Below are 18908 nucleotides of genomic sequence, written 5' to 3'. Positions count from 1 at the left end.
CATCTCGAATGATGTCATTAATAACTTAAATATAATAGATTTAATAAATATAAAGCAATACCTGGACATTTGTATTTTTCAAGAAATTCCAAAATAATTCTGATATGCGTCTGGATTTTAAAAAGTAATTCCAGAGTTTTCTATTAAGTGTAGTTTTGATAATATAGAATTCTATTATTTTTCTGCTGACCAATCATGATACAATGGTATTGTGAGTAATAGTTACATAATCGCAATAGTGAAAGGTATTTATCCGTTTTCACAGTCAATAGCCAGACAAAAAAATAAAAGATAATTACAATTGCAAGTCACAGTGATAACATGATTAACCTAACAATATAAAATAATTACATACAATTTGGGGGGTCAAGCAGAGTGATGTGGTAAGTGGAAGTGCATATACCTGCTCAGCCTGTCTGTGTCTTTTGGTTGGTGCATTGAATCCACTTATATTTAAGGTAATTATCAATATGTATGATCCTGTTATCATTTTCTTAATTGTTTTGGGTTTATTTTCTGTAGGTAGGTCTTTTCCTCATTTCCTGCCTAGAGAAGTTCCTTTAGCATTTGTTGTAAAGCTGTTTTGGTGGTGCTAAATTCTCTTAACTTTTGCTTGTCTAGAAAGCTTTTGATTTCTCCAAGTCAAATCTGAAGGAGACTCTTGCTCCATAGAGTATTCTTGGTTGTAGGTTTTTTCCTTTCATCACTTTTAATATATCATGTCATTCCCTTCTGGCTTGTAGAGTTTCTATTGAGAAATGGGCTGATAGCCTGAAGGGAGTTCCCTTGAATGTTATTTGTCGTTTTCCCTTGTTGCTTTTAATATTTTTTAGGGTTTCCCTGCTGGCTCAAATGTAAAGAATCTGCCTGCAATGTGGGAGACCTGGATTTGATCCCTGGGTTGGGAAGATTCCCTGGAGGGAGGGCATGGCAACCCACTCCAATATTCTTGCCTGGAGAATCCCCATGGACAGAGGAACCTCACAGGCTACAGTCCATGGGGTAGCAAAGAGTTGGACACGACTGAGCGACTAAGCACAGCTCTGTCTTTAATTTTTGTTACTTTGATTATGGTGTGTCTCAGTGTGTTCTGTCTTTGGCTTATCCTGCCTGAGATTCCCTGTGCTTTCTGTACTTGGTTGACTATTTCTTTTCCCATGTTAGGGAAGTTTTCAGCTATTATCTCTTCAAATATTTTCTCAGGTCCTTTTTCTTTCTAATCTCTTTCTGGGACCCCTACAGTGTGAATGTTGGTGTGTTTAATGTAGACCCAGAGGTCTCTTGGCTGTCTTCATTTCTTTTCATTCTTTTTTCTTATTCGGTTCTGTAGCAGTGATTTCCAGGAAAACAGACTCCAGTCTTGCAGGGCACAAACAAAACCTTTTGTGCACCAAGACTCAGAAGAAAGGAGTGACCCCACAGGAGACTGAACCAAAACTACCTGCTAGTGTTGGATGGTTTCCTGTGGGGGAGGCGTGGATTGGCAGGGGCCACCACAGGAATGGGGCACCAGCCTGGAAGGTACCCCTTGGAGGTCGCCATCAACCAGAGGGTTGGGTCACCTCAGGCCAAAAAATACCAGGGAGGGAGCACAACCCCACTCATCAGCAGATGGTTGGATTAAAGCTTTACTGAGCAAGGCCCTGCCCACTAGAGGAAGGCCCAGTTTTTCTCACCACCAGAAGGCAATGGCACCCCAGTCCAGCACTTTTGCCTGAAAAATCACATGGACGGAGGAGCCTGGTGGGCTGCAGTCCATGGGGTCACTAAGAGTCGGACACAACTGAGCGACTTCACTTTCACTTTTCACTTTCATGCATTGGGGAAGGAAATGGCAACCCACTCCAGTGTTCTTGCCTAGAGAATCCCAGGGATGGGGGAGCCTGGTGGGCTGCCGTCTATGCGGTCGCACAGAGTCGGACATGACTGAAGCGACTTAGCAGCAGTAGCAGTCCCTCCCATGAGGAAGCTTACACAAGCCTCTTAGCCTCCTCCATCAGAGGGCAGACAGAAGAAGCAAGAAGAACCACAGTCCCACAGTGACTAAAACAAAAACCACATTACAGAAAGTCATTCAGCATGTTAAAGCAGAAAGTTATGTCTCAGATGAAAGGACAAGATAAAACCCCAGAAAAACAACTGAGTGAAGTGGAGATAGGCAACCTTCTAGAAAAAGAATTCAGAATGATAGTGAAAATGATTCTGGATCTTGGATAAAGAATGGAGGCAAAGATTGATAAGATGTAAGAAATGCTTACCAAAGACCTAGAAGAACTAAAGAACAGACAGAGATGAATAATATGCTAGAAGGGTCCATAGCAGAATAACTGAGGCAGTTCAGTTCAGTTCGGTTCAGTCGCTCAGTCGTGTCCGACTCTTTGTGACCCCATGAATCGCAGCACACCAGGCCTCCCTGTCCATCACCATCTCCCGAAGTTCACTCAGGCTCACGTCCATCGAGTCCGTGATGCCATCCAGCCATCTCATCCTCAGTCTCCCCCTTCTCCTCCTGCCCCCAATCCCTCCCAGCATCAGAGTTTTTTCCAATGAGTCAACTCTTCTCATGAGGTGGCCAAAGTACTGGAGTTTCAGCTTTAGCATCATTCCTTCCAAAGAAATCCCAGGGCTGATCTCCTTCAGGATGGACTGGTTGGATCTCCTTGCAGTCCAAGGGACTCTCAAGAGTCTTCTCCAACACCACAGTTCAAAAGCATCAATTCTTCGGCGCTCAGCCTTCTTCACAGTCCAACTCTCACATCCATACATGACCACAGGAAAAACCATAGCCTTGACTAGATGGACCTTAGTCGGCAAAGTAATGTCTCTGCTTTTGAATATGATCTAGGTTGCTCATAACTTTTCTTCCAGGGAGTAAGCATCTTTTAATTTCATGGCTGCAGTCACCATCTGCAGTGATTCTGGAGCCCCCAAAAATAAAGTCTGACACCGTTTCCACTGTTTCCCCATCTGTTTCCCATGAAGTGATGGGACCAGATGCCATGATCTTCGTTTTCTGAATGTTGAGCTTTAGGCCAACTTTTTCACTCTCCTCTTTCACTTTCATCAAGAGGCTTTTGAGTTCCTCTTCACTTTCTGCCATAAGGGTGGTGTCATCTGCATATCTGAGGTTATTGATATTTGTCCCAGCAATCTTGATTCCAGCTTGTGTTTCTCCAGTCCAGCGTTTCTCATGATGTACTCTGCATAGAAGTTAAATAAGCAGGATGACAACATACAGCCTTGACGTACTCCTTTTCCTATTTGAAACCAGTTTGTTGTTCCATGTCCGGTTCTAACTGTTGCTTCCTGACCTGCATACAGATTTCTCAAGAGGCAGGCCAGGTGGTCTGGTATTCCCAAAGAACAGATAAATGACCTGAAGGATAACCATTTTAATTTTGATGTAGTCCAATTTATCTTTCTTCTTCGGTGCTTTTGGAGTCAAATCCAAGAAATTATTTCCAGATCCAGTGTCTTGACTCTTTTCTTCTAAGAGGTTTATGTCTAGATCTTTGATCCATTTAATTTTTATATATGGTGTAAGGTAAAGGTCCATATTAATCATTGTGCATGTGGATATCCAGTTTTCCCACCACCATTTGTTGAAAATATTTCCCTTTGCCATTGAATGCTTAGTATTCTTGTCAAAAATCATTTGACCTTAAATGTGAGGGTTTATTTTTGAGCTCTTCATTCTCTTCCATGATCCATATGTCTGTTTGTAAATACCTCACTATTTGAATTACTATTGTTTTGTTGTAATAAGATTTGAAATCAAGAAGAAGTGTGCTATGCCATTCTTCTTTTTCAAAATTGTTTGACTCTTAGTGATGCCAAGATCAGTGAAAGGGTTCAAGTGATAACACCTGATTCCTGCAAAAGTTCTCCCCATCAACCAACCTTTTGCCTGATGTTTTTGTTAATTGATTATTGCCTGAATCATTTCAAATAGGGATTAGAGAATGGCAGTTCCCCCCCACATTTATTAGCTGGGGTAGTTCTGGGGGGAGGAAACTTTTCTTTATCAACAATGATTTATTTTCCTGAAATTCAGTTTTACAAATAAGGCTAGATTAAATGCTTAATTCTTTACCTTTAATTGCAGTTCTTTAAGAGTAACGGTTTATTGCTCTATTTACTTTGGTGAAACTAATGAATGATGAGCATTAAAGATTATATATCCTTTTTATAGGTATCATAAACTTTTAGATTTTATACAAGAAATCTGTTTTACTGTTACTGTTAGAGTCCTCTACTACAGTTAGATGTCACCAATCATCAGACATTATTCTTATCATTGACTCTATCTTCCAACAAAGTAACACAGTAAACATTTTTTTAATGTCACTTACAGTGCTAAGTACTTCATAAATAATTAAAAATATTTTTTTATATTTATTGAGCACTCCTACCCTGTGCCAGTCACCATCCTGGGACGTTTCCGGACGTCTCCCTCCCGTGCTGTCCGTTTCAGCCAGTCCGCTGCTCCTCCTCTAGGTGCTCATTTCTATTTATTCATTTATGGAGTGTCCATTTAGAGTTGTGTTTTGCAGACACCAGCAGATGTATGTAAATGTGTCCCTTATCTTACAAAGGAGTGTTATAACTATAGATACTGATCTGTATCTTCCTTTTTTTCCACTTAATTAAATTCTAGAGATTAGTGTAGAAATCTTCATTCCTTTTTCTGGCTGTGGTGTATTCTCTTTGCTAGATATGTCTTCATTTTTCTAGCTTAGTCTCCACTGATGGACATCTGAGTTATTTGAAACTTCTTCCAATATAAAATAAAAATCCTTTGGAGACATAATGTTGGCACACATTATTGTTTTACATGCCTTGAAAAAGTACATATAGATTGGATTGATTTAAAAATTTCTTGCTGTTGCATATATTAATAATGTGCTATTAATTTTTCTCTAGCTTCTTCCCCATTTCTCTTCTCTCTTTCACATTCCTGATAGTATCAGAAATGGATATTCCCTCCTGTTTGCCTAGTCTTATGAATTCTTTCCATTCAGGCTTCTGTCCCTCCTACTCCACTAAAACTGCTGCTCTTTTCAAAATCACCAGTGACCTACATGATGCTATATCCAGTGCTTTGTTCTCAGTTCTCAGTTTACTTGATTTGTTAGCTGTACTGGGTCCAATTAATAATTCTCTTCTCCTTGATATACTTTTGTCACTAGGCTTCTTGAGTATTATATACTCCTGGTTTTCCTTTATTCTTTGGCTTCCTCCTTCTCTTTCTTTTTTTCTGACCTTATGAGTTCACTCCTCTTTGCTTTTGTTATCAGCGGGTGGTAGGCCTACTTCAGGGGAGGCTAGTTGTACAAGAAGAGAAGACTGGGAGGAAGGGGTGGAATCTCTGTGCTTCTAGGAGTTGAGGCTGGGAGTGGGAGGAGAGGAGGGCATCTGGGTTCAGAGATGACCTGAAATGAGCCTGTAGTCTGGCAAAAGCATATTGATTGATGTGTGATGAGAGAAGGCACTCCAGGGGAACTGTGGGGTGCCATGTATGAGACCGGCCAGGGTCAGCAGCTTCTGTAAGCTTGAGTTCCTGCTGAAGGAGTCAGAAAAGGCTCTGGGGAAGTGGGATCAATTTTTGATTGGCTGCTGTTTCTGAGGTAGGGCTAGAGGGGAGGATTATTAGGGTTTGGGTGACATTGTGGGAAAGGGCAGTTTGGCAGTTGGATAGCCTCAGTGATAATAGATGGCTGTAACAAAGCTAATCTGGGGGCGGCATTGATAAGAAAGCAATAGCCACTGAAAGAGAGTCAGTATAACATTTTACAGCGGCTGAATGACCTTGCGAGAAATAGTGTCTCCTGTTACCTTTGTGTCTACCTTCTCTGTGTTGGTCCTCTCAGCCCAATTAATGGCAATTTCCCCCCCATTCTGAGCCCGTGTTCATCTTTTGTCTCAGACCTGTTTATGTTTTTACTCTTCATTTCGTGGCACTGATTTTACCGGGTTTGGGAAGTAGGAATCCTTATTTCCTAAGACCGAAAGTAAATAAATAAGAGGTTAAATGACGACTAAACCTGCTCTCTCCTCTCACCTGCCATGTTGTGGCAGAAGCTCGTGATTATTACTTAGGGCGTGATTTGAGAAAACTGAAAACGAGTCGTCTCTTTGTTGTTGCCATGTCTGCTTTTCTTTCTGAGCCTCTCTCCCTGTTCCAGGCATGGAACACCCCTCACTGTCTCGTCTCATGCAGGCTTCCAGTGCTGTGTCCTGGCCTTCTCTTTCTTGTCCCCCTTGTGCTCTTAGGCCTATTGGCTAATCTGATGATGAGGTTAATGTAGCTTAATATGTTCCTTATGGAGGCATTTTCATTTTAAAAGGAAATTCCTTACCTCACACCAGTCAGAATGGCCATCATCAAAAAATCTACAAATAATAAATGCTGGAGAGGATGTGGAGAAAAGGGAACCCTCTTGCACTGTTGATGGGAATGTAAATTGATACAGCCACTATGGAGAACAGTATGGAGATTCCTTAAAAAACTAGGAATAAAACTACCATGCAATCCAACAATCCCACTTCTGGGCATATACCCTGAGAAAGCCATAATCGAGATAGACACATGTACCCCAGTGTTCATTGCAGCACTATTTAAAGTAGTAAGGACATGGAAGCAACTTAGATGTCCATCAACAGATGAATGGATAAAGAAGCTGTGGTATGTATATACAATGGAATATTACTCAACCATAAAAAGGAACGCATTTGAGTCAGTGCTAATGAAGTGGATGAAGCTAGAGCCTATTACAAAGAGTGAAGTAAGTCAGAAAGAGAAAAACAAATGTTGTATATTAATGCATATATGTGGAATCTGGAAAGATGGTACTGAAAGGTTACTGCTACGAGCTGTGAAGGATGCCGGGATTCTTGGCCTCCGGAGGAGAGGAATTTGACCTGCAGTCAGTGACGAGGCTTGATCACTCAGAGCTTTGTGTGTAGCAAAGTTTTATTAAAGTATCAAAGAGAGAGTGAAAGCTTCTGACATAGCTATCAGACGGGGACAGAAAGAGTGCCCCCTTGCTAGTTTTTAGCAAGGAGTTATTTACCTGTTAGCAAGCTGCTAATTAGAGGAAGGAGACACCTCAGAACTGAGTTGCACCAGACCCCTCACCCACAACTTGGATTTTGAGGTAGCATTGGCACCAGGTGAGTCATCCCCAGTCATAAAACAATTGACATGAATCTTGAAGAAAGGCAGATTTTCAAGCAAATACATAGTTCATTAACATAGCTTCAGTTCAGTCACTCAGTCGTGTCTGACTGTTTGCGACCCCATGGACTGCAGCACGCCAGGCCTCCCTGCCCATCAGCAACTCCCGGAGCTTACTCAAACACCGTTGAGTCGGTGATGCCATCCAACTGTCTCATCCTCTGTCGTCCCTTTCTCCTCCCTTAAGGAAGATATTTCCATTAGCTCAAGATTTGAGATCAAGTTAAGTTCAGGTGGAACCAGGTGCCTTGACAACGCAGGATTAGAAGAGAAAAGAAAAGGAAAAGTCTGCCACTCACAGTTCATTCCTCCTGCTGCTTGGGGACTGTTAGCAAACCTGTTTGCAGGGCAACAGTGGAGGCGCAGACGCAGAGATCAGACTGAGGGACAAAGGGAGGTGGGAGGAGAGCAGCATGGAAGCAGACACACTACCATATGGAAAATAGATAGCCAGTGGACATGCGCGGTGATTCAGGGAACTCAGACTGGGGCTGTGACTACCTGGCGAGGTGGGATGGGTGGGAGGTGGGAGGGACGTTCAGGAGGGCGAGGACACATGTATACCTGTGGCTGGTTCTTGATGTATGGCAGAGACCAACGCAGTATTGTAAAGCAGTTATCTTCCCATTAAAAGTAAATTTTAAAAAGAAACTCCTGAGAAAATATGAAACTAAGGGATACGATTTTACTACACAGTGTGGCAAGATGGAGGGGAGTGAGGATGGGGAGGGAGGCGGAGTTGAGTAGAGGCAGCCCTGTAGCAGTCACTCCGCTGTAGGTGGCACCTAGGCCCCAGCAATCGGAGTTGCCTGAGAAGCGGCTGAACTGGAGCCCGGCTCTCCCTTCCTCCCCTGTAGATGCTAACGTAGGTGTGGTGTTAATAGTGAAAGCATCTAAGTGCCTGGGCAGGTGTCACGGGAGCAAAGCGTGTGTGGAATAAAGAGTATGGAAATACAGACTGGAGGTTGAGGCTGGGCAGAGACAGACAGAGATGTCGAGACTTGCTGTGATGCCAACCTTTGCACTATCTACTTGAGGCATTTTTCAGGCCGCCAGACTACCAGTGTGCTGACTCTCCTTCCAAACCTTTCTCACTGAAGCCAGGCAGCGCACACCCAGCCTTCCTACTCTGGAAATGAAATATGAGCCCCCATGGCTTGTAGCCCAGCAGCTGACTAGAGCCTGTTTACCTCTATAGACCCAAGTTGTTTCTTAATCCTCAGGGAGAAATATGGGGTTCCTACAGTGCTTTGAAGATGAGTTGAGCTTTAGGAAGGATCTGAATTTGCAGCCTCCAAATCCAAATCTAAGAGTGGCTAAAACCAGCCTGTGTCTCCTGGTGCTGTCTCACAGCTCTTGGGGACGAGGCCAAGGCAGTTGTTCTAGAGCTCAGAAGACTATGAGATTTCAGTCCTAGCCACAGTTGGAATTACTTTGAGGTGTCCTTATATAATGGATCTTTGAAAGTGGTACTTTCTGAAGCCTCCAGCCCTTTCCCCTTGGGAACCCAGACCAAGTAGAACCTATTAATGCAGCCGTTTATCACTTGCTTTCCATGGCTTCCATTTGCATCTTGTGTAGGACACAGGCAGGCTCTGGAATTAGGCAGTTTCAGCCCAGTATCCACATCAAACTGGTTCATTTGTGTGTCCTTGCTGTTCCCATTTGAAGACTGTAATGCCCTCACTGCACTGCTGAGAAGGGGCTGACCCATAAGGGTGAGATTTCCCTGTAGGTAGGAGTGACTCGTGTCTAGTGGATGAGGTGGTCTTCTTGAGGCCTCTGAAGAACTGAGCGAGTGATGGCTCCTCCTGCCTGCCCTCCTACAGCTTTGTTCTGGCCCCTGTAGATCAAAGTACTCTCCTTTGTAGTCACTTCGCTACAGAGAGAACTGTTAGTGTTGGCTTTGTTACAACTTTACCTTTTAATGTCTGAAAATACACTTTTAAAATGCTATACTAATTTATTTTAGTAAACTTGTAACAATTTTTAGCTTTATAGTGAAGTTTCAGAGATGAGCAGAGTGCCCATGTACCCAGTTTGCCCCATTGTTAGCATCTTGCATAACCATGACACTCTTGCTAGTATGAAGGCATCAGTGTTGGTCCCTTACTATGACCTCAGCTCCAGACTTTGTGTTTCATCGTTTTCTCCTACCTTTCTGTGTCAGAAATCCTTCTGTTCCAGAAACTAGAGTCCCATGTTAGGCTTACTGGTCATGTGTCCCAGTCCCCTCTTGTCTGTGACAATTTCTGTCTTTCCATGTTGTTCATATTCCCTGATAGTTTCGAGGAATACTGGCAAGTATGCTTTATATAAACTGTCCTTTAGAATGTCCTCCAGTCTGAGCTTATCTGATGTTTCCCACGTGACTGGACTGATGTTACAGGTTTAGGAAAGATACGAAAGTGAAGTGCCCTGAAGTGCCCTACAGCGAGGTGGGGGGTGCTTGATATTTGCATAATATTGCTGATGAAACTAACTTTGGTCACTTGGTTAAGTAGTTTGTTTGCCGGTTTCTCCACCATAAAGTTAGTCCTTTTCTCTTTCCCTACTCTATCACTAAGATAGAGGGGGTTGGGGAGGGTGTATAGAATTAAGCTGTACCTCTTGGAAGGGAGAGCATCTTTATATATTGTATATATAAAATATAATGTATGCATATTACTTGGAATTCTTTGTAAGACAGTTTGTCTCCTCCCTCGTTTATTTATAGAACTGTGAACTCGTGTGTATTTGTTTTATAGTTGGAGTTACAGTGCAGTGCTCCATTATCTTGTTGCCCAAGTTGTTCCAGCTCCAGAGGGAGCTCGTTCAGATGGCTCCTGTGGCCCTGTAACCTGCTCCATCTTTTTGTGTTTTGAGCACTTCCTTACTTTCTGGTGCAACAAGATGTTCCAGGCTTTTCTTAAATTTTCCATGCCCCAACCCTAGAATCAGCCATTTCTTCAAGAAGCCCTTGTTTTTTTTGATTAGAGAATAGTGTTTAGAAACCATTGAGCACCAGGTGTGGTCATTGCTGCTGAGGGGTCATTACTTCCAGGTCACACTAGTGATCAGAGCTGGAGTATATGTACACCTACCCCTGTATACAGACATATCTAATTGCTTCTGTTTCTTTATGTGTATATATATTAGGATAACAGTGAGTTTGTACTGATGTGTCTGACTTCAATCTAGTACCACAGGGTTTTAGAAAGCCTTCTTTGCTTGCTTAACTGTAACATCCTTCTTCCATAATGAAAAAGCTTGCACCCACGATCCACTTACTTATATTCAACCCAGTATACCCGTTCCTGTACTATTAATATATTGTAACCTGTATTCCCACAAGAAACAAGTTTACCCGTTCTAATATTGTACTCATTTTTAACTATTTCTATTTTAGTGGACAAATCGTAGGTGCTTGTTTACTTTTATTATGATGTGATCTAAGTGTTTTTCATATTCTTTAATCTGGGATGTGTTTGTATGTCAGCATGATTGATTAAAATGATGGATTTTATCTACAAGTTTAATGTTTCCATTTTACTCCACACTTCTGATAGTCTAAAGAGTTAAAAAGTTATGTTCTCTCTTCAGTAATTTATTACACATTTCTACAAAAGGAAGTATAGACTTATTAAAAGCTTACGTTTACTATTAAAGTTTTATTATATGTAAAAGAGACGAGTTGAAGGAAATAAGATTTGTATCACCTTCTCACCCCAAAGTTCTGGCTCAGGTGCTTTTTTAAAATTTGCCTTAAGGCAAGACATCTAAACTCGGTTTCTCCATTTGCTCAGTAAGTCTTGACAGTGTAGCCATGATACTTGGTTTTATTTTCTTGGCTACTTTTCTAGGACATCCTGTGTTGACCCATTCTTGTTACTGGTGCCAAAGATCATATGCCTATCAGTAAAGATATTATGGACCTGGGAAAGAGGACTGACCTAACTAAAGCTTCCATTCCCTAGACATTTGGTTCCCAAATTCCTCTGGGGAAGAAAGAAGTGTGGGTTTAAAAAGCTATACTAAGAGCTAGAAGTTCTTGATCATCATCGTGGTCAGCTTCTAACTTGAAGTCTGACCTTGGGCCATCACGTCTACCTCCAGACCGCAAATCCTTCATCTAGGAAGTGAAACAGTTCCATTAGATAACTCCTAAAGTTCCTTACAGCTGTGGTTTTATCATCAGAGACAGTGAAATACTTAGTATACGGCCATGCCATCCTGAATGCACGGGTTCTCTTCTGATCTCAGAAGCTAGGCAAGGTTGGGCCTGCTTAGTATTTGAATGAGAGACAGTGAAATACCTGGCTGCCAGGTTTAATCTCAGTAGTTAAGGTGCTCTGGCAAGAATTGGAAATTGTCAGCCTCTTTGAAATAAGCTTATTGGGCCATTCTTTATCGTCCTTTTAATTTGTTTAATTAAAACACACACACGCACGCTATGTGTGGGGTGAAATGTGAGGTCTATAGGTAGAATGAGGAGGGCTCAGATGGTACCATGTAGAAGACATAGTCTTCATAGTGAAGAAGTAGAAGTTACATGAAGAAGACTCCATAATGTAGTCTTCAGAGTGCTCCATCATGGTAGTGACTTCGGAGAATCAGAACTGGGCTGTTTATTATTTGGTGTTTATGAATCAGGGACTCCTTAAGTGACATTCCTTTTACAGCTATTATGTAGAATCTGCGAACAGTACAGAAAAATAGCCAAGGTGAAGAGAGTATGATGGCTTAAGTATGATTAAGGCTCAGTGAGTTGTATTAAAGCTTTAGTTCTCAAAGCATTAGTCTTGTACTGCCTTCAGAAGACTGTTCCTTCTCACAAGAGTTTCCTGAGCTAAGAGAATGAAACGTATGACCTATAGCCAAGTATGCTATCCATACCATGTATTTGCAAGAGGATTTTGGTAAACAGATGACTGGAAGACAAAAGTAGGAATTAATGTACTATAAGACAAGATATTTTCCTTGGAAAAAATTAATAATAGGGTGAAGGAATGTTGCCTTTGGTTAGAAAGTGTAAAATAAGAGAGCACAGAGTGAGTCTCCCTCAGGCTGCCTGCCATTAAATTGTTCTTTAAAAGCCACATCGTATCAATTTATGAAATTGAACCTTGTATGAAAGTCTTGAATGATAGTCCTCTGACCCACCACCATTCCTGGCTCCTGTTCCACATTTCTAAATGAAGTGGTAGTCTGCCTGTCTTTGTTTACAGTGTTAAATCAGCAAGTTCAACTTTTTTGATACTAGTTTATGTAAAGATTTACATTTGCTTTAACAGTGTGTCTGAAACGGATATCCATTCCTTGATCCATACTAGTGTTACTAGCAGCTTTAGCTTCCTCTTCATGACAGGTAAAAAGAGTTGCTCATTATAGAAGTGAACAGTAGATGTCACTGCATCTCCACTTACCACTGCTCTGGCTCAGTTTATTTGGATACAACCAAGTTTGAATACAGCTTCCAAATCACTAACCTTAAATCGAGTATTTATGGCTAGCTGACAATTAAGATCGCCTTTCTCAGATATTGAATTGAAAACTGAGAACAAACATAACCCAAGAGAGTTTTCTTCAATTTCCTGTTTTTAGTGTATTTGTTCTCAGTTCAGCTCAGTCGCTCAGTCGTGTCTGACTCTGCAACCCCCTGAATTGCAGCACGCCAGGCCCCCTGTCCATCACCAACTACTGGAATTCAATCAAACTCACGTCCATCGAGTTGGTGATGACATCCAGCCATCTCATCCTCGGTCGTCCCCTTCTCCTCCTGTCCCCAATCCCTCCCAGCATCAGAGTCTTTTCCAATGAGTCAACTCTTCGCATGAGGTGGCCAAAGTATTGGAGTTTCAGCTTTAGCATCAGTCCTTCCAATGAACACCCAGGACTGATCTCCTTTAGAATGGACTGCTTGGATCTCCTTGCAGTCCAGGGGACTCTCAAGAGTCTTCTCCAACACCACAGTTCAAAAGCATCAATTCTTCAGCGCTCAGCTTTCTTCACAGTCCAACTCTCACATCCATACATGACCACAGGAAAAACCATAGCCTTGACTAGATGGACCTTTGTTGGCAAAGTAATGTCTCTGCTTTTGAATATGCTATCTAGGTTGGTCATAACTTTCCTTCCAAGGAGTAAGCATCTTTTAATTTCATGGCTGCAGTCACCATCTACAGTAATTTTGGAGCCCCGAAAAATAAAGTCTGACACTGATTCCCCATCTATTTCCCATGAAGTGATGGGACCAAATACCATGATCTTCGTTTTGTGAATGTTGAGCTTTAAGCCAACTTTTTCACTCTCTTCTTTCACTTTCATCAAGAGGCTTTTGAGTTCCTCTTCACTTTCTGCCATAAGGGTGGTGTCATCTGCATATCTGAGGTTATTGATATTTCTCCCGGCAGTCTTGATTCCAGCTTGTGGTTCTTCCAGCCCAGCGTTTCTCATGATGTACTCTGCATAGAAGTTAAATAAGCAGGATGACAACATACAGCCTTGACGTACTCCTTTTCTTATTTGAAACCAGTCTGTTGTTCCATGTCCAGTTCTAACTGTTGCTTCCTGACCTGCATACAGGTTTCTCAAGAGGCAGCTCAGGTGGTCTGGTATTCCCATCTCTTTCAGAATTTTCCACAGTTTATTGTGATCCACACAGTCAAAGGCTTTGGCATAGTCAATAAAACAGAAATAGATGTTTTTCTGGAACTCTCTTGCTTTTTCCATGATCCAGCGGATGTTGGGAATTTGATCTCTGGTTCCTCTGCCTTTTCTAAAACCAGCTTGAACATCTGGAAGTTCACGGTTCACATATTGCTGAAGTCTGGCTTGGAGAATTTTGAGCATGACTTTACTAGCGTGTGAGATGAGTGCAATTGTGCAGTAGTTTGAGCATTCTTTGGCAATGCCTTTCTTTGGGATTGGAATGAAAACTGACCTTTTCCAGTCCTGTGGCCACTGCTGAGTTTTCCAAATTTGCTGACATTGAGTGCAGCACTTTCACAGCGTCATCTTTCAGGATTTGAAATAGCTCAACTGTAATTCCATCACCTCCACTAGCTTTGTTCATAGTGATGCTTCCTAAGGCCCACTTGACTTCACATTCCAGGATGTCTGGCTCTAGGTGAGTGATCACACCATCATGATTATCTTGGTCATGAAGATCTTTTTTGTACAGTTCCTCTGTGTATTCTTGCCACCTGCTTCTGTTAGGTCCAGACCATTTCTGTCCTTTATCGAGCCCATCTTTGCATGAAATGTTCCCTTGGTATCTCTAATTTTCTTGAAGAGATCTCTAGTCTTTCCCATTCTGGTGTTTTCCTCTATTTCTTTGCATTGATCACTGAGGAAAGCTTTCTTATCTCTCCTTGTTATTCTTTGGAACTCTGCATTCAGATGCTTATATGTTTCCTTTTCTCCTTTGCTTTTCGCTTCTCTTCTTTTCACAGCTATTTGTAAGGCCTCCCCAGACAGCCATTTTGCTTTTTTGTATTTCTTTTCCATGGGGATGGTCTTGATCCCTGTCTCCTGTACAATGTCACAAACCTCTGTCCATAGTTCATCAGGCACTCTGTCTATCAGATCTCATCCCTTCAATCTATTTCTCACTTCCACTGCATAATGGTTCGGGATTTGATTTAGGTCATACTTGAATGGTCTAGTGGTTTTTGCTATTTTCTTCAATTTAAGTCTGAATTTGTCAATAAGGAGTTCATGATCTGAGCTACAGTCAGCTCCTGGTCTTGTTATGCTAAGTGTATAGAGCTTCTCCATCTTTTTGTTCTAGGCTTATATATTTATACACTAGTCCTCCACTTATCTGTGGGGGATATGTTCTGAGACCCCTAGTATGGATGCTGAAACCACAGACAGCACTGAACCCTGTATATACTGTTTTTCCCTATACATACCTAACTATGATAAAGCCTAATTTACAAATGATTCACATTAAGAGATTGTCAACAATAATATATTTGAACAGTTAAGACAATATACTGTAATAGATTATGTGAATGTAGTCTCTCTCTCAAAATAGCTTATTGTCCAAATTCAACACCTTGTCCATCTTAACAAAGCACTTATCATTTGCTGTGGATCTCACTTTTGCAGTTTAAAGTGTAACAGCAAAACTAGCCTGAGTTTCCTTTTTCCTTCACAGTTTCGTGGTTAGAAGGTTTGTTACTGTAAGTCTTAGCAACTGCAGTATACGGTTTTGATTCTCTTTCCTTATTCAGTTGAAAAGTTTTCACCTTTTCAGCTGAAGCACGTTATGACTTCTCTTTGGCATATCTGAATTGGCCAGCATCAGTACTCTTGCGCTTTGGGGCCATTATTAAGTGCCATAAGGGTTACTTGAGTACAAGTACTTGCTGACAAGGAAAGGAAAATAAAGAACTGAATTATGACCAGAAGTCCTATAATGCATCTTTCAAAACAAACCTCTTACAGCTTCAGTGTAGATGGTACAGTTTCCATATCTGACAGAAAGACGAAGTTGGTGTTAACTTGAATTATTTTAGAAAGGCTGAGGCATACTGAGTTTGATATCTTTTGAACATGTTGTTGAGTCGCTCAGTCGTGTCTGACTCTGTGCACCCCCATGGACTGCAGCACCCCAGGCTTCCCTGTCCATCACCATCTCCTGGAGTTTGCCCAAATTCATGCCCATTGAATCAGCGATGCTGTCCTACAGTCTCATCCTCTGTCATCCCCTTCTCCTTCTGCCTTCAATCTTTCCCAGCATCAGGGTCATCTTTTCCAGTGAGTTGGCTATTCACATCAGGTGGCCAAAGTATGGAGCTTCAGCTTAGCATCAGTCCTTTCAGTGAATATTCAAGGTTGATTTCCTTTATCATTGACTGATTTGATCTCCTTGCTGTCCAAGGGACTCTCCAGAGTCTTCTCCAGAACCACAGTTTGGAAGCATCAATTTTTCAGCATTCTGCCTTCTTTATGAACCAACTCATAGATGGTGAAAATAGCCAGGGTGGTATCTGTTCTCCTATGTTAGGGTTAGTGCTGGTTTCCTCCTGGTGTACGTATTAATAGTTACCTCATTTACTCTCAGTTGTTCTAGTTTGGACAATACGTGCTCACTCTAAATTGCCCAAAGAGAGGGAGGTGGTTAATAAGTTGCAGTTCTAGTCATTATAGGCACTTTTTTTTAAAAAAATAAACTCAAGAGTTATGCCTGCCCTGAGTTTTCTGAGTTAAATCTACAAAATAAAGCAAAACCCATGAGCTTGTAATTCTGAAAATATTGCCTTTGGGTTTGTATATATCGATCATTGTTCTTTGGAGTAATGATTTCCAAATATGGTTATGCATCAAAATCAACTAGGGACCTTTTTACAAATAGTTTCATGGGTCTCAGCCGCAGACCTCTACTGATCTTGTACCAGAGTTTGAACTTGACTTTACTAAAAATGTAGAACTGCATGCAGTGCCAGTGCAGTAGATTGCTCTGTCAGTTAGCTTCCAAAGTAGCATGTAGAGGGACATTTCTCTGTGTGGTGTGGGTAGTATTTGGGATTCTCTGTGATGGCTGCTTTGAGTCTTGAGGGTATGCCGGGCATTGACATGAGTTGCCTTTTTGTTTCAGATGTCATCTGGGTCATTCTCAGTGTGGAAGTGGGTGGACTTTTAGGAGTCACGCAGCAGCTGTCATCTTTTGAAACGGAGTTCAACACACAGCCACATCGCAAGGTAGAAGGAAACTTCAACCCGTTTGCCTCTCCCCAAAAGAACCGACAATCAGATGAAAACAACTTAAAAGACCCTGGGGGTTCCGAGTTCGACTCGATCAGCAAAAACACATGGGCTCCTGCTCCTGACCAAACCGAGCAAGATGAGAATAGACTCTCACAGAACTCTGTAAATCTATCCCCCAGCAGTCACGCAAACAACTTATCAGTAGTGACTTACAGTAAGGTAGGTGCCCTCGGAGAAGAGGAGAAGGGATAGGCGGTGGGCGTTGGGATTTGTGATACCCCTTCTGGCAAACCTAGAAGCCTAGAATGTTCTTTAAGGCTGCTTAGCTCTCCTGCCAATGCAGTAGCACAAAAACCTACCCCTTCTCCCCTCCCCCCTCCCCCCCCATCTCCAGGTCCTGTGGGTGTTAACTCCTCCATCCACATCTTATAAATACTGCTGTCTCTCTGCTCTGGTTTGGGTGTTGAAAGAACAGAGTTCTTTACCTTTAGTATTTAAAAAAAAAAAGAGAAAGTCAAAATATCACCAGGCATTCTTCGAGTGTAGGTGTGCACTAGACACAGAGCAGTAGCACGCCTCTGGAGTTTGTTCCTACTGTGCTTGTTTTTGGTTTTGGGCAGAGTATTTTTCCTGAAGAAAAAGACAGACTCAATTGTTTATTCTGCATGCTGTTGGGCTTCCACTTTATTTACCTAGTTTCCAAGTCTCGATTATCTATCCAGTCCCTTGTGGCCCATCTGCCTCCTCACCCACAACCCAGAGTGGCCCAAGTGATATTTTGACTTTTCATGTGTGCAGAATAAGTGAGAGAATTGTTTGTTGAGCTGATCATAATTTTAAATATTCTGATTGTTCTAAGACTGTCTTCTAGGTGTTTGATCTCTTGATCTGCTTCTCTATGCTTGCTGATTACACAGCACCTTCCATATTCTGCTAAGGGTGATGACGGTTGCTGGTTGTTTTTGGTTGGTTGAATAAAGCCCTGCTGCTGAGAGCTAACTGTTGTAGGTGATTCTTGTGGCAGGGCCTGTGAGCACTGCTGTTCCTTCTTTGATTAATAATGTGATGCATTAGGCTTAGCCTCCCACTTATAGAATCGTATAACTGTTAAGTCTTTGCTTGCTTCATGCTGGCATTCACCCTCAATATTTTAAAAACAAAACTGACCGTTATTTGAGGGACAGCTTGCTCTGTTTTAAGAATGGCGTTTTTCGGATCAGTGCTTCATATGTGGTCTAGATCCAGAGGCAAATGAAGAAGAGAAACTTGGTGACGTGAACTCTTTGTCCACATGGGCGAACGAGGGACTTCATTCAGCAGAAGCGTAACAAGACTGATTTATTAGTTTGATGGTCATTATAAAGGATTGTGTGGAATCATGTTAGTCGTATAGGATATAAGAAGTAAATAGGCGAGGCAATGGCTTACATTTGAGGAAAGTCTTCACGTCTTAACACTAACAAAATTTTTCTTCTTAAGTTCCTATTGTTCCAGATAGCTCTTCCTTAAATTTAACCCTTCAGGGTATGGCTATTCCAGGTGGCACAGGCCCTAGGGTAAGCATGCCCTGTTAGAAGGAGCACTTTGAAGCAGTTGAGTGTGATGTGAAGACGAGAGTTGCAGGAAGCAGAAGCTGTTACTCCAGTGCTTTCTGTAGTGGAGGCCCCTCCACCCAGTCGAGCTCCGTGGCTCGGCTGTCACTGCCGCCTGAAAGGGCTGCTGTTCCTGGCCAGAGACTGCACTTTTTTCCTGGATTGCGAACCTGTTAATTATTTTTTGCCCCTTTATGGCTTTAGGGACTGTTGTCCTTTAAGTCTGTCGTTGCCCTGGCCTGGGTGGAGGTGGGGGCTTATTTTACAAACTCTGTAGGATCATTTAGAAATAGCATTTGCAAGAACCACGGATAAAAGTTTCTCATTGCAGATTATATCCAAGACTGTTGCCTATAATGCATTGAGAATGTTGCATTTGGACC

General features: G+C 42.0%; 1 protein-coding gene across 4 annotated transcripts in view; it reads left to right on the top strand.

The window, feature by feature from the left end:
- The window catches only part of ILRUN (inflammation and lipid regulator with UBA-like and NBR1-like domains), a 100478-nt gene that overhangs the window by 68315 nt on the left and 13255 nt on the right, over positions 1–18908 (top strand). For 2 of the 4 annotated variants that reach the window (XM_068994115.1, XM_068994116.1), the window contains exon 4: positions 16824–16927. In XM_068994115.1, coding sequence (XP_068850216.1) covers positions 16824–16927 — 104 coding nt within the window. Of the gene's footprint in view, positions 1–16823; positions 17153–18908 lie in introns of all 4 variants that reach the window. The other 2 variants (XM_068994113.1, XM_068994114.1) reach the window with 1 other exon arrangement.

The sequence above is a fragment of the Capricornis sumatraensis genome, chromosome 22, assembly GCF_032405125.1.
Source record: "Capricornis sumatraensis isolate serow.1 chromosome 22, serow.2, whole genome shotgun sequence".
In the NCBI taxonomy this organism is placed as follows: Eukaryota; Metazoa; Chordata; class Mammalia; order Artiodactyla; family Bovidae; genus Capricornis; species Capricornis sumatraensis.
Note: the sequence above shows the minus strand (reverse complement) of the source record. Positions and strands in the feature narration are given on the sequence as shown.